The following is a 17,019-nucleotide window of genomic DNA, read 5'->3' on the forward strand; positions in this document are numbered from 1 at the left end:
TTTGGACGTGTAGCAAAGCAACAAAGGGATTTTCTGTCAAGGAGGCTTAGTTTTTGAACAGTTAGGATTAATGTCCTCATAACTTCTGCAGTGCTCTGCCTACTGACTGACTGAGATTTACAAGATTACACACAGCAGCATGCTGCTTATTACTTAATTGTTATACTGGCAACATAGCGGATGAGAAAATTTAATAAAGTATTCCGTCTTCTGTTCCCTTATCATTAAAATTAATTTGAATTACCATTAATCTGAGATTCAGCAGTATGTGTAATTTTGTACTTGTGTTCTTAACATTGATATGGCATTTAATGATGATTCAAAGTGGTTTGCTAATAAGAATTTTTAGTAGTTGATACATCATAACTGAATTATACATGTAATACACTGCAGCTCTTATAGAATTCATACTGGTATAAATACAGTTTTCCAATAATTTTAAAGGTGGTGAGCAAAGGGGAGAAAAAGTGAGTTTGTGCCCTTTTATGCTTCTTTTCGATGCATCAAGGCAGCATGTTAGGGTTTTTAGAGATTTTTAGTCAGACTATATAACTCTTACTTAAGGTGGCCAGACAGCAAGTGTAAAAAATCAGGATGGGGATGGGTGGGTAATAGGAGCCTATATAAGACAAAGATCCCAAAATCAGGACTGTCCCTATAAAATCGGGACATAGAATATCTGGTCACCCTACTCTTACTGAATTGAATTTACTTAAAATTTTTTTTGGGGGGAGGTTGGTAAAACTTAGCTAACTTCAGTGATTAACATGTGAGTGGAGGAAGACTTTGTTAAAGATTCAACATCCTTGTGCACGTCAATGTAATGGTTAAGTATTCACAGCTTCTGACACCCAACAGTCTCCCAGAAAAAATACAGAAAACCAACTTTACATTCTTGATATATCTAAGGCTGGATCTAAACTTGAAAGTTTTACTGGTCTAACTTTTGGTTAGGGATATGATTTATTTATTTTACTTTTTACCCAAGTAGTTATACTGTTGCAGACCCTAGTGTGGATAGTTATACTGGTGTAAAGGGGGTTTCTTTCAGTACATGTATTCCATTTCCCATATGGGAATAGCTGTACCAATATAAAGTACCTTTATACAGATATAACTGCATCCACACTATGGGTGGGTTGTACTTGGATAGTTTAAAGTGGCACAGCTTTCCAGTATAATAAAAACCCTCCTTAAAAAAAAACAACAAAAAACCACAAAAACCCAACCAATTTTAATTTTTTTAGGCTTCCTTTATATACCATAAAGAAGAAGGAGGGGAAAAAGGCAACTTTTTAAGGCCCCAAAGGATTATATTCTACTAAACTAATTATTTAATTGCATAGGGTATATGCATTTTAAAACAAGTATATTTCTTACTCCATTTTTTCCACTGCAAAATAAAAATAGTTAAATTGATTATTTGGGCTAATCTTTATTTGGGAGGAAATGTAAGAAAAAAAAATCTCATTCACAAAGTAACTATTTTAATAAATAAGAGTTTTCACTGCATCATATGGATGAATTAACTGTGGAAAACTAGTTGTTTTTCTTCTTTCTTCAGTCACAGTATCTTCTTAGGTTGAGGCTTAAGCCTGGTCTCTGAGAAAATGTTACTGATTTAACTAAATTGGTTTAGATTGGTGCACTTTTATAAGGCCTGGTGCAATAAATAGACTTTTAATTTCCCTTAGTTAAGGTACTTCTAAACTGTTATCAAGTGCTGGAAACATTCCCTTTTCTGTAATGTCAATTGGTTTATGTGCAATTCTTGTACTTTTTTGTTTCTGTTCTAGCTGCTGATGCAAAGGAAAAACAATACTGGGTGACTCAGCTCCGATCCTGTGCCAAATACCACACGGAAGGTAATTCTAAGGTAAATAATAATGGGAAAGAAATAGCATGGTTGGCTATAACTGGGGTAAGTGAAGAACAGGATAACATGAAAAATTAATCCATTAATAACAGCAGTCAACTTCTATTTGTATAGGGTTATTTTTTTTTTTTACGTTTCTCTCAAACCCTTTCGTAAATAACACAAGCTGGTGGTGTCTATTCTGCCTACATTTCAGCTTTAAGATAAAGTAGTAGGAGTAAGTGTTGAGAGGGAGGTAGACTCACTAGACAGTGGAATTTAGGGATTTCCAAGGGGAATAAACATAGGAAGATATTGTGATTGCTTCATATCTTTTTGTTAATGTATGGCGCTTCAGAGGTCTGAAGCGTGTTACTAAACAGCTGGAATAATAAAGGTTTAATAGGTTAGAAAAGTAGCTGGGAAGTTAGTCCACACATAGACTTGGGTATGAAAATGATTATACTGTATGATAAGGCAGCATATCCATGTGGTAGTATGAAAATTGTTTGGTTTCACTGAAAATTGTTTCGTTTCAAAGAATAATTGGTGGTCTTATTTGCTCCCAAAGTTAGGTAAGAAAAAGTTGAGCTTGCTAACATTTTATAAATTGAAGTGTGGAAATCTTGAAAGACACGTAAAGTGAATATTAGGGATAATATGCAATTTTTCTTCTTTTACAAAGAGTGGACTTGGTTTGGAGGATAGATAATGATATATGGAGTCCAACCCCTGCCACTGGTTCAAATCTGGGCTATCTATGGCTCAAGTTAATAGTTTGGTGATCTGTGGGTTTGTCTACACTAGTTTTTCAAACTTGAGCTAATTGTTTGTTAATTAACTAGAGTTAGCTAACACATTTGTACACATTAGTCTGGACACTCCACAAATGTTTGTCTGTCTACCCTCTACCTAATGTAAACCATTTGTGTTGTGGAACAAATGTTTGTGAAGTGCCAAGACTAGGGTGTATAAATGTGTTGGCTAACCTGAGTTAATTAGCACTCAGCTAACTTTAGTTAAAGGTTCTAGTGTAAGAATACCCTTTGTAAAGTGAGTTGGTAATCTTATTCCAGTTGTTAATAGTGGGCAGTTTCCCAGCATCTTTACTGATCCTTTCCTAGCTTTAAATACTAAGTTTTTAATTATTTGATTTTACATTTCTTTTTAGAAAAGTAGGCTTTTTTATTTGCCACCTGAAGTGGATAAATCCTGATCTTGTTCAAATTCTCCTCTATTTTTAAAAAAACCCTCCCCTCTTGGTTCATGAAAATGCAAAATTGAAACTGCGCTACATAAAATGGGTCACTTACAGGATAAAAACAAGTGAATTTTCTAGATTAAAATTTTGATTTAAGGTGAACTGGGTGTCCATTGCATTTTAAACATATAATAATATTTGTGAACAGACCACAGAGGATGTATCTAAAATATAGATTAATATTAAAAATTCAGAAAGAAACAGAGAGGCTGCTTGGCTCCCAGCAGTAGTATATGTATATTGATGTCTGAAGACATAGACTTATTTAAAATTCAAATAAACTAAGGAAATTGCTTATTTTTCTAGGAACACATGCAGTTTAGGGAAGGGTGCTCTCAAACTGTTCTGAGCTCATCTTAGCAGAGTTATTGTCTGGCGGACCTACCTCTCTTTCCTGTTCACGATAGTGTGGACTACCTCCCCTTTGTTGCTGATCAAATTACGCCACCCTTCTTGGCATCTGCATCAATTGCTTACATGGGAAAGTACATTAAATGTTTTCCTGATTTTTCTTTAGTTTCTTTTGAGTGCAGTTTAGCAGCTGGAAACATAGAGGAGAGTAGCACCATGTGGCTAGCAGGCACTCCATAAACAGCTGCTGGTTTGTGGACCAGAGTTCAGGAAACATTTGTTGAGGGAATATAGAAGTTAGAACATGATACTATTACAGTTACAGTATTGCTAGTAGGTTTGCTTTGCAAATTACAAGTACTTGAATGCTACAATACTAGAACTGTGGAAGGAGCTAGACTATGTTATCCTTTTTTCTTCATGTTGAATGGGAAATGATCAGTCAGAAAATGTCATACAGTCCATTTTATATTGCTCTGTAAGGATCATTCAGTTTTGCATGATGCAGTTCTGGTTTAAGGAAAGGAAAAGCAACAACAGATGTATATTTTCCTTTTAAACACCACACCAAAATTGTAATTCACAGTAGGATGTTTGTTAATTTCAGTCCCCTGCAGCATGCTCACAAGAGCAGAACACTCATAGACAATGGAGGAATGGCATGACAAACTTCATATGTATGAAGTTAGTACTAATCAAAATCTACAATAAGTTTTGTTTTGGGCACACAGCTGAGGCTGGGATTGTCAAAAGTACATAACTTAAGAGACATGAGTCCAGTTGAAGCTCAATGAGACTTGTCCTCTTAACTTTGCAGTGATGACAAGCTTTAACTCAGGTGTTGCCCCAGACTCCTCTTCCATTCACATACTCTAAATTCAAGTGTGGTGGTGTTTTAACTTGAGATAGCTGGTCCATCAGGGGGTGCAGGCTAAAACTTGAGTTAGAACAACTCAGTCAGCTGCTAACACGAGCACTCTGCATTATGGATTCCAGGCTAGCTCCACTTAAGTATCACTAGTCCTCAGATACTTTCCCCTACCTCAGCAAGAGGAGACTTGCTGGTGCTAAACTGGGTGTCAGTTCCTGTCACCCCAGTCTGTTAGCCACCCAAACAATCTCAGCTCTGCCAGCCTTTAGTGCCTCCCTATAGTGCCTAGCCCCTATCACGAGATACTCGTAGTAATTACCAAGTCCTCTGTCTCCAAAGAGACTTGCATACCACTGGAAGGTTACAGCTCAAGATCAGGTCCTTTCTAACAACATCACACTGTAATTTATTTATAGTGAAAACAAATACAGGTTTAGTAACAGAAAGAGATTCACAGATTCAAGTGAGTATTCAGAAAGGAAAGCTGTTTCCAAATAAAACAAAAGTGTAATACACTTCCAAAAGACTCATCATAACTTTGACAGGCTACGCTCCTTTGAGAGAGTTTCTCACCCTCAAAGTCCTTTTGCAGAGCATGCTGATTTTTCAGTCAAATCAGGATCCAGATTTTTCATGAACCACCTCCTTCCATATTACAGGGTGTTTGTCAGTGAAATGGATAATCAAAGGGGATTCTTGTAGTTCAGCAAACCTTTGAAATGTATCCTTTTGAAGAGTACCTACAGATAAGCATTTTAGCATTGAGAGGGAAGAAAACAAAGTAAGAAAGGATACAGCTGTGGGTAGGAGAATGGACATAAGGAGGAAGGGCAGTGTGGATACTAGTCTAATAGGTCATACTGGCTGTAGAATGACTGTGCTTAATCGGGTATGGAATGTGAGCGAGGCCAAACAGCAAAAATTAAGATGTTTGTACACCAATGTGAGGAGCCTAGATAACAAAATGGAGGAACTCGAGCTACTGGTGCAGGAAGTGAAACCAGATATTACAGGGATAACGGAAACATGGCGGAATAGTCGTCATGACTGGAGTATGGGTATTGAAGGGTATGTGCTGTTCAGGAAAGACAGAAATAAAGGCAAAGGTGGTGGAGTAGCACTGTATATCAATGATGAGGTAGAATGTAAAGAAATAAGAAGCGATGGAATGGATAAGACAGAGTCCGTCTGGGCAAAAATCACATTGGGGAAGAAAACTACTAGAGCCTCCCCTGGGATAGTGCTTGGGGTGTGCTATAGACCACCGGGATCTGATATAGATATGGATCCAGAGCCCTCTTTAATGTTTTGAATGAAGTAAATACTAATGGAAACTGCGTGATCATGGGAGACTTTAACTTCCCAGATATAGACTGGAGGACGAGTGCTAGTAATAATAATAGGGCTCAGATTTTCCTAGATGCGATAGCTGATGGATTCCTTCATCAAGTAGTTGCTGAACCGACTAGAGGGGATGCCATTTTGGATTTGGTTTTGGTGAGTAGTGAGGACCTCATAGAAGAAATGGTTGTAGGGGACAATCTTGGTTCAAGTGATCATGAGCTATTTCAGTTCAAACTGAACGGAAGGACAAACAAAAATAAATCTGCAACTAGGGTTTTTGATTTCAAAAGGGCTGACTTTGAAAAATTAAGGAAATTAGTTAGGGAAGTGGATTGGACTGAAGAACTTATGGATCTAAAGGTAGAGGAGTCCTGGGATTACTTTAAATCAAAGCTGCAGAAGCTATTGGAAGCCTGCATCCCAAGAAAGGGGAAAAAAATCATAGGCAGGAGTTGTAGACCAAGCTGGATGAGCAAGCATCTCAGAGAGGTGATTAAGAAAAAGCAGAAGGAGGGATCAGCAAGGGAGGGATCAGCAAGGAAAGCTACCTTATTGAGGTCAGAACATGTAGGGATAAAGTGAGACAGGCTAAAAGTGAAGTAGAGTTGGACCTTGCAAAGGGAATTAAAACCAATAGTAAAAGGTTCTATAGCCATATAAATAAGAAGAAAACAAAGAAAGAAGAAGTGGGACCGCTAAACACTGAGGATGGAGTGGAGGTCAAGGATAATCTAGGCATGGCCCAATATCTAAACAAATACTTTGCCTCTAGCCTTTAATGAGGCTAAAGAGGATCTTAGGGATAATGGTAGCATGAGAAATGGGAATGAGGATATGGAGGTAGATATTACCATATCTGAGGTAGAAGCGAAACTTGAACAGCTTAATGGGACTAAATTGGGGGGCCCAGATAATCTTCATCCAAGAATATTAAAGGAATTGACACATGAAATTGCAAGCCCATTAGCAAGAATTTTTAATGAATCTGTAAACTCAGGGGTTGTACTGTATGATTGGAGAATTGCTAACATAGTTCCTATCTTTAAGAAAGGGGAAAAACGTGATCTGGGTAACTACAGGCCTCTTAGTTTGACATCTGTAGTATGCAAGGTCTTGGAAAAAATAGTTAAGGACATTGAAGTCAGTGGTAAATGGGACAAAACACAACATGGTTTTACAAAAGGTAGATCGTGCCAAACCAACCTGATCTCCTTCTTTGCGAAAGTAACAGGTTTTTGAGAGAACGGAAACGCAGTGGATCTAATTTACCTAGATTTCAGTAAGGCGTTTGATACCGTGCCATATGGGGAATTATTAGTTAAATTGGAAAAGGTGGGGATCAATATGAACATTGAAAGGTGGATAAGGAAATGGTTAACAGGGAGACTACAGCAGGTCCTACTGAAAGGTGAACTGTCAGGCTGGAGGGAGGTTACCAGTGGAGTTCCTCAGGGATCGGTTTTGGGACCAATCTTATTTAATCTTTTTATTACTGACCTCGGTACAAAAAGTGGGAGTGTGCTAATAAAGTTTGCGGATGATACAAAGCTGGGAGGTATTGCCAATTTAGAGAGAGACCGGGATATCATACAGGAAGATCTGGATAACCTTGTAAACTGGAGTAATAGTAATAGGATGAAATTTAATAGTGAGAAGTGTAAGGTTATGCATTTAGGGATTAATAACAAGAATTTTAGTTATAAGCTGGGGACGCATCAATTAGAAGTAATGGAGGAGGAGAAGGACCTTGGAGTATTGGTTGATCATAGGATGACTATGAGCCGCCAATGTGATATGGCTGTGAAAAAAGCTAATGCGGTCTTGGGATGCATTAGGCCAGGTATTTCCAGTTGAGATAAGGAGGTTTTAGTACCGTTATACAAGGCACTGGTGATACCTCACCTGGAATACTGTGTGTAGTTCTGGTCTCCTATGTTTAAGAAGGCTGAATTCAAACTGGAACAGGTACAGAGAAGGGCTATTAGGATGATCTGAGGAATGGAAAACTTGTCTTATGAAAGGAGACTCAAGGAGTTTGGCTTGTTTAGCCTAACTAAAAGAAGGTTGAGGGGAGATATGATTGCTCTCTATAAATATATCAGAGGGATAATACCGGAGAGGGAGAGGAATTATTTAAGCTGAGTACCATTGTGGACACAAGAACAAATGGATATAAACTGGTCATGGGGAAGTTCAGACTTGAAATTAGACAAAGGTTTCTAACCATCAGAGGGGTGAAGTTTTGGAATAGCCTTCCAAGGGAAGCAGTGGGGGCAAAAGGTCTATCTGGCTTAAAGATTAAACTTGATAAATTTATGGAGGAGATGGTATGATGGGGCAATATGATTTTGGCAATTAATTGATCTGTAAATATTCATGGTAAATAGGCCCAGTGGCCTGTGATGGGATGTTAGACGGGGTGGGATCTGAGTTACTACAGAGAATTCTTTCCTGGGTATCTGGCTGGTGAATTTTGCCCATATGCTCAGAGTTCAGCTAATCGCCATATTTGGGGTCGGGAAGGAACTTTCCCCCAGAGCAGATTGGAAGAGGCCCTGGAGGTTTTTCGCCTTCCTCTGTAGCATGGGGCATGGGTCACTTGCTGGAGGATTCTCTGCTCCTTGAAGTCTTTAAACCATGATTCGAGGACTTCAATAGCTCAGATATAGGTGAGAGGTTTATCGCAGGAGTGGGTGGGGGAGATTCTGTGGCCTGCATTGTGCAGGAGGTCATACTAGATGATCATAATGGTCCCTTCTGACCTTAATATCTATGAATCTGTGATAAGACTCTCCTCCCATGCTGCTTGTTCCTGGGTGCCGGTGCCATGCTGCCGTTACATCTCCCTTGTTAACTTGTTTTTCCTGTTTACTTCACTTGCAAATGTAACTCCCGTTGTATTTGGCTTTGCAGTGGTTAACTTACATTAGAGACAGAGATAGTTGAATAGCAGAAGACCTCTTTGCCCGTTCTGCCTTGTTAGACTTTACAACATAATATGAGGAATATCTATAAGTCTTCTTACAGTGTTAATACATGTCTCGCTGGTTTTCATTTGATATCTCACATGATGTGCTTTATAGCGGGGGTTCTCAGACTTTTGTACTGGTGACTCCTTTCACACAGCAAGCCTCTGAGTGCGACCCCCCCCTTATACATAAAAAACACTTCAAAATATATTTAACACCATTATAAATGCTGGAGGCAAAGCGGGGTTTGGGGTGGAGGCTGACAGCTCGTGACCCCCCATGTAATAACCTCCCAACCCCCTGAGGAGTCCTGACCCCCAGTTTGAGAACCCCTGCTTTATAGTGAAATACTGTGACAGCAATATATTAAGTGTAGTGCATTTCTCAGGCCTAATAAGAGTTGCTGACACAGAGTAGTGAGCCACCAATGGGTCTCAGTTTCACAATCCCATAAATTAAAAACACAGAATAATACAAAAGGACTGCCTATAGATATAACCAACCCTCCTACAAGTTTAAGGAGACGGAACATACAGCAATAAATCAATGACCAAAATGTCTTTAAGAAATAGGTATTAAATTAGCTATCTATTTATTTTAATCATAGAATCAGAGAACTGGCAGGGACATCAAGAGGTCACCTAGTCCAGTCCCCTGCACTAATTGCAGGACTAAGTATTATCTAGACCATCCCTGACAGATGCTCATTCAAAATCTCCAGTGATGGAGATTCCACAAACTTCTTAGGCAATTTATTCCAGTGCTTAATTACCCTGACAGGAAGGTTTTTCTAATGTCTAACCTTAACTGCCCTTGCTGCAATTTAAGCTCATTGTTTCTTGTCCTCTCCTCAGTGGTTAAGGAGAACAATTTTTCTCCCTTCTCCTTGTAACAACCTTTTATGTACTTGAAAACTGTTATTGTGTCCCCCCTCAGCCTTCTCTTCTCCAGACTAAACCCAGTTTTTTCAATTTTCCCCCATAGGTCATGTTTTCTAGACTTTTAGTCATTTTTGTTGCTCTTCTCTGGACTTTCTCCAATTTGTCCACATCTTTCCTGAAATGTGGCAGCCAGAACTGGGCACAATACTCCAGTTGAGGCGTAATCAGTGTGGAGTGCAGTGAAAGAAATACTTCTCGTGTCTGTCTTACAACACTCCTGCTAATACATCCCAAAATTATGTTTGCTTTTTTTACAACAGAGTTATAGTGTTGATTCATATTTAGCTTGTGATTCTCTGACCCCCAGATGCCTTTCTGAAGTACTCCTTCCTAGGCAGTCATTTCTCATTTTGTATGTGTGCAACTAATTGTTCCTTCCCAAGTGGAGTACTTTGCATTTGTCCATATTGAATTTCATCCTATTTACTTCAGACCATTTCTCCAGTTTGTCCAGATCATTTTGAATTAAAATCCTATCCTCCAAAGCTCTTGCAACCCCTCCCAGCTTGGTATCATCCGCAAACTTTATAAAAGTACTTTCTATGCCATTATCTCAATCACTGATGAAGATATTGAACAGAACCGTATCCAAAAGTGATTCCTGTGGGACCCCACTCAATACGTCCTTCCCGCTTGACTTTGAACCACTGATAACTACTTTCTGGGAATGGTTTTCCAGCCAGTTATGCACCCACCTTTTAGTAGCTCCATCTAGGTGTATTTTCCTAGGTCATGTGAGACTGTATCAAAGCCTTGCTAAAGTCAAGATATATCATGTCTACTACTTTCTTTCCTATTCACAAGGCTTGTGAATGATAGTGCCAACTTAAAATCCATATTTCCTCTCTGTGCCTTGATCTGTTGGTAAAAAAGTGTGAATCAATCATAGGCATTGTATTTTAGTCTCTAGTTGTAGTAGTTTGTACTATGGTTCCATCAGAACCCCATATAGTAGGTAAGCAGAATAAGGCAAGGAAGAGTATTTAGATGGGGACATGTGGAAAATGTATGGTTTGGGTAATTTAATACATTACACTCTTCTCTAAAAAAGAACAGGAGTACTTGTTGCACCTTAGAGACTAAGAAATTTATTAGAGCATAAGCTTTTGTGGGCTACAGCCTATTTCATTGGATGCATAGAATGGAACATATAGTAAGAAGATATATCTATACATACAGAGAAGGTGGAAGTTGCCATACCAACTGTAAGAGGCTAATTAATTAAGATGAGCTATTATCAGCAGGAGAAAAAAACTTCTGTAGTGATAATCAAGATGGCCCATTTAGACAGTTGACAAGAAGGTGTGAGGATACTTAACAATGGGGAAATAGATTCAATCTGTGTAATGACCCAGCCACTCCCAGTCTTTATATGCCATCATGTGCCAGCAATGCCCCTCTGCCATGTACATTGGCCAAACCGGATAGTCTCTACGTAAAAGAATAAATGGACACAAATCTGACATCAGGAATCATAACATTCAAAAACCGGTAAGAGAACACTTCAACCTCTCTGGCCACTCAGTAAAAGACTTAAGGGTGGCAATTTTGCAACAGAAAAGCTTCAAAAACAGACTCCAGTGAGAAACTGCTGAGCTTGAATTAATATGCAAACTAGATACTATTAACTTGGGTTTGAATAGAGACTGGGAGTGGCTGGGTCATTACACATATTGAATCTATTTCCCTACGTTAAGTGTCCTCATACCTTCTTGTCAGCTGTCTAAATGGGCCATCTTGATTATCACTACAAAAGTTTTTTTTCTCTTGCTGATAATAGCTCATCTTAACTAATTAGCCTCTCATACTTTGTATGGCAACTTCCACCTTGTGTGTGAGTGTGTGTGTGTGTGTTTATTATCTTCTTAGTATATGTTCCATTTTATGCATCCGATGAAGTGGGCTGTAGCCCACGAAAGCTTATGCTCTAATAAATTTTAGTCTCGAAGGTGCCACAAGTACTCCTGTTCTTTTTGCGGATATAGACTAACATGGCTGCTACTCTGAAACCTACACTCTTCTCTGTGAGTCAGTATAGAACCAGTGGTTGTGGGAGACAGGAAATGCTGTTCATATGAGATTGACATTGGATGTTTCACATATTTTAAGCTATGGAGGAAGCTTTTACTCATTATCTTGCCTAATTTGCAACTGAGCCAAATGTTGCTCAACTAAACCTCCCATGCCAGAGTTTCAAATGCAAGTGCTATTTTTCATTTTTCTTAAATTATTCCACAGTGCTACTGTGTGCTCTTGAACAGCTCTGATGTGCTACTCCAAAAATAGTTGTGTTTCAGTTGTGGATTAAGTGATTCTTGAATGTTTTTTATAGCACTTTGGGATCATTTGAAATGAGAAGCCCTATATCTATATACATTTAAAATTACTATTGCTATTGAAATCTATTTCTTGCAGTGGTTGTCATTTTTGGTAGTAAACGTTGCTATTTCTTGAAAGCATCAACACTTAAACTACATCTGTATGACATAAGCAGTTTGCAGTTCTCTAGAATTCTAGATGATGTGTGAGAAAATGTATCAAGTAATGTTGCAGTCTGCACAAAAAGACGCATTTTCTGTAATTAGTCCTGAAGTGACACAGTAATTGCCACACGTGAATGAACTCTTAAAGTAAAATCAGTATGTATACTAGAACTTTTCTGTAACACCTACCCCTGGAAAGTTGAGGGGACAGTAAAATATTTATACTGGAGTCTTAAAGTAAGGAAGGATATAGCTGATATTAACGATCTTGCAAGACTCATCTTTTTTTTCCCAGACACTTGAAAATGGGAGGGAATTGTTTGAGGAGGGGGAGTTTGCAGTATGTTATCTTAAAATGCTGTACTTGGAACGTATTTTTAAGTTATGTCAAGTAGGCACAAAGCATATGCATGGTACCTTTTTTTGAGTTTTGATTGATCTAAATATGTACTGTAGGCACAGACAGTTCAGATAAACTCTGCTTTAGTCAAGTAAAAAAAATGTTCAGTCCATTTTTGTTAATTTGTTAATCTTGATCAGTGGTAGTCTTGATCTGATCTGACATTTTGACAAGTTTTCTCTTTTGTGTGGTGAAATCTTATAGGTTACTAAAATTTTATCTTCAGTAATCCCCAAAAGGAGTAACACAAGTAAGATGATTATTAGAGCATAAGTATATAAAAGATAAATTAGATGCAGTAACTATTTCATAAAACTGAATAATAAATGCCATTTTATTTTTATACTGTTCTTGATCACACTTCACTTCAAAGTGCTTCTGCAGAGAACTAAAAAAAAATTCTTTAATCTTGTCATGTGCGTAGGTACTTGGTTTTGGATAAATAAGCACTTACTTTGGAATAACTCTGGTATGTTAGAACTTCTCATAGGGCTGAATTTACTATAAACAAATAAAGGTATGGTATTTTTGTGAACTGTAGTCTGTTTTAATAAAGAGAGAACATCTGATAAACTAATCAAAACACACCCTGTTATTGAATGTTCAAAGCTGCCCTAAATCCAGCTCTAAATCTGAGCTTTGTTCAGGACAGGGTGGTGGAGCAGAGGAGCTGATCTCAGATTGGACGGAAGGTGGGAGGAGGAAGAACAGGGGTTGAGGCAATGACTGCAGAGATAGTAAGGACAGACTGAGTGAGCTGCTCCTTCCCTAAGTTGCTTGCCATCCTGTAGAGTATGTAGGCACAGCATTTTGGAGTGAGATTGCCAGTTTGGGTCCACAGGCTTGGGCTTGCGGGGCTCAGGCTAGTGTGTTCACAGTAGCTGTGTAGAAGGTGCTGGAAGTTCCGGTTTGGGCTAGAGTTCAGGTTCTGAAGCGTACGGAGAGGTGGGCTTCAGATCTTGTTCTGAAAAATATCCCATTACCAGGATTCTTCCTTCCCCTGTTTATCATTGGATACATTATGTTGGTAGTCAAATTTTAAAAGGAAAAATCTATATTGTATGTTTATCATGCCGGAAGTATGTGATGTTCTGATGTACTTAGGCACAGCCTATTTCAATAGGTCTTATAATGAGAGGGAAGGCTCAAGTCATCAGAGGTAAAGAATCTAGATTCTCCAGTGCTGTAAATATCTTCAGTCGTAATTGTATCTAAACAATACCATATAACCAAAGATAACGTAAAAACAATAAGCCTCTCATTTTAGTCCAAATCCTGTTTAACACAAATGGAAAACACCAGCAATGATGGTTAGTTTAATGGATGGCTGATGCTTATAATTGCAGTTAGTCATGGTAGCAAACCCCTGCACTCAGCCATGTTTGCAGGATCAGATCATAACTTCTGAAGTGTGTTTGTGTGTGAAGGGGATATACATTAAACCAGATCTGTGTACTCTGTGTTTTGTTACTGTGACTACTCTCTATGCAGTGTATGTTCTGCATGTGTAGGGCTTATAGAATCAGGTTCTGACATACCAGATGTCTCAATCTTTTGGCCGAGTGTAGAGGTAATTGCTCTCCTAAAACATGTAACAAAGTTCCCTCCTTGCCCCTTTTATATGTGTTGGTAAAGTGCATTATCTGGAGTTGATGAAATGTACTATTACCATGACTATTATACACAATGTCTGACTTTAATCCAAATGCTAATTATAAATTAAGTTTGTCAGTTTTAGATTGTCAAAGTCAGATTCAGGACTCACATAATTTGTCAGAACACTCTGTTTATTAGCAAAGCGCTTTGCCAATGCACCCAGATATGTGAGCCCCCCTCTGAGACTCAAGCTAACTTATTTATACAAATAAGCCAAAGCCAATTTAACATAAGAGACAAAAGGAAGCAGAAACTGACAAATATACATACATATCTTATTTGCATACTAACGTTTACCAATCTCCTAGCTCAGTAGGAGCTCTAAGTTAATTAGTTTGAGGACCCATTTTCTCACACTCCTTAAAGTTTCTCTTCCTGACAACTATATTTCAACAAACCCTTCAAGTAGCATTTCTTTAATGAATTATAATTTCAGTATAATTCATTCTACTTTCACAAGATCTGATACCTTTTAATGAAAGTGACAGGCATTATACATGATTGCAGTGCCATTAACTAGCCTTTAAGGGATAAAAAGGAGAAGGCTTTCAGGTGCTATTTACTGGCCATACTACAATATACTGTTTCAAATTTGAGGCCATTCTGAGTATATAGGTGCTACTGGTGAAAATAAGACTTCCTCTTCCATTCACTTATTATAATAATTCTCTTTGCAACTATGAAAGCTCATCTACCTGTTCTTTGCAAGTATGAATATATTGAGCTTGTAGGTAGAAATAGTGGGATCATACCTGTATTTCACTCAAAATATTGCATCTATGCCATCCTCAATTTTTTATTAAAATGTTATTGTCAGTGTACAATACGTGCCATTTTGTCTGACGCTAAAATAAACTCGAAACAAAAGATGTATGCATATAACAAGAATATAATAAAACAGAAGAAAGAAGCTTAGCAAGCACATTACATAGATCTCTCTAAGTGTGGAAATTAAATCACCAAGAGCATTTTTCAAACATGGACAAAATAGCCTTGGCTGTGATGGACCACATATAGATAACACGCTAAAGTGTCTATCATTGTGATATCTGCAATGGTTATATTATCTGTGTTCTGGTACATCTGTGTGCCTGACTGAAACTGCAGTCCTTAAGGCTTTCTCTAGTATAAAATAACTGAGTGATGCAGTGAACAAACTATGGAGTAGCAACCCTATTAAAAGATCAGATATGTGAACAATTGAACCTCATGCGGGGGGGGAAAACTCAGACTATTATTAATAGCAGAGGAGACTGTTAACTGCTGACAGTGGGAGGAAGGGGCGGGCACAATTTAAAGGTTCTGGTGTTATGCAGAGAGGTTCAGGGCAGTTACTCGAGACAAAAGAGTTTTGATTTCTAGAGCTACTTCTAATGTCTCATGACACTATGTAATAGCAGATAGAGACTGTTCTAAAAGTGAGCTACACACAAAGAGGCTCTGGATTGCACTGGTGTTTTATATCAATTTGAACAACAGATATTTGCAAAACAATCCTTTTGATATAATTTTTAAAGCTCTTGTGATAGTATAAGCACCCAATAATTATGTCAGGAATCAGTTCTAATTTAACCTTATAAAATTATTTTCCCTCTCCATTTGAATCTGCTCTCTCTTCTGTGTTTACAAGGAGACATTGGCATCACAAGTACCAGAAATCTCATGCTAACTCTACTGTTGGCTATGATGTCTCTTCTGACATCTGACTCTTCTGGTATCTGTAGTATCACAGAATGATAAATATGGGGTATTATTAGCAAACCTGTAAAAACAGATTTCATGGCAAGAGGATATGGTTTGAAAGAATTTTTGGAAAGTAAATTAAAACAGAGTTCTGTGCTCAATCTCCTGTGCCCAGCCCAGTTAGCAGACGGTCAAGTCACGTTTCTTGGCTTGCCTACCATTCCCTTTTCTCTTTACAGTTCATTTTTAATTAGAGATGGACCCAAAACTAGGACACAGAATCCAAACCACTCAGAAACATGAGGAAGATCAGATCTAAGTTCAGATTTCACCTTCATAGCTTGTTTATTTTCATGATGGGCCAGTTCAGAATTCTGAATTCCAGCACTCTTATGAAGTGGCTTGGGTTTGGATCTGAAGTCGAGGAACTTGAATTTGAATGGAAGCTTCACAACTCACCCACTTTTGCTATTAACATTACAAAGTTTAATAGTGTGACTTTCCAGTTCTTAATTATGATTTAGTATAATATGTTCTGACATTAAGGCCCCAATCAAGCAAACTCTTAAGCTTATGCTCAGTTATAAGCATGTGAGTAGACCCATTGAAATTAATGGAACTGGTCAAGTGCTTGGACTTAAGCACGTGTAAGTACTTTGCTGGATTTGGGCCTTTAGAAAAAATGAAATAAAATATCATTGTCGCAGTTTCAGGGGAACTACGCTTGTGTTGCCCTGGGCTCTCCACCCACCCCGCCCCCAGTGCCCCTGGTCTGTGCTGCCTTCCCCCTCCGCCCATTGCCTCCCTCTCCCCATTGCCCCGAGCTCCCTTTGCAGCCTCACAGGCATCTCAGCTGGTTCCACCACTGAGCCTGCTACCAGCCTGATCTTGCTTCCCGGCTCCGGGTGCCACCTAGCAGGACTCAGCAGAAGTGCACGGTGTCGGTGACTTTCCCAGGCAGGTCGCTCTCAGCTGCGCTCAGCCTGACTCCCACCCTGGCAGAAATCTGGGGGGACATGCGGCCCCGTATTCTCTTCCAACCCCCCCCCCCACGTCACCTGTGATTAATAGAGCAAGAGCTGGAGAGTGATCAGACTATAGACACTCCCGAAAACCCACTTACCAACTTTTCTGTCCCTCCTCTCTGCTCCTGTCCTCATCCACTCCCCAAAATATGTCTTGACACTTACAAATCACACTTCTGC

General features: G+C 38.7%; 1 protein-coding gene across 2 annotated transcripts in view; it reads left to right on the top strand.

The window, feature by feature from the left end:
* OSBPL10 (oxysterol binding protein like 10) overlaps positions 1–17,019 on the top strand; it is a 185,290-nt gene that overhangs the window by 56,398 nt on the left and 111,873 nt on the right. For both annotated transcript variants that reach the window (XM_073333363.1, XM_073333364.1), the window contains one exon: positions 1,797–1,876. In XM_073333363.1, coding sequence (XP_073189464.1) covers positions 1,797–1,876 — 80 coding nt within the window. The remainder of the gene's footprint in view (positions 1–1,796; positions 1,877–17,019) is intronic.

The sequence above is a fragment of the Lepidochelys kempii genome, chromosome 2 (assembly GCF_965140265.1).
Source record: "Lepidochelys kempii isolate rLepKem1 chromosome 2, rLepKem1.hap2, whole genome shotgun sequence".
In the NCBI taxonomy this organism is placed as follows: domain Eukaryota; kingdom Metazoa; phylum Chordata; order Testudines; family Cheloniidae; genus Lepidochelys; species Lepidochelys kempii.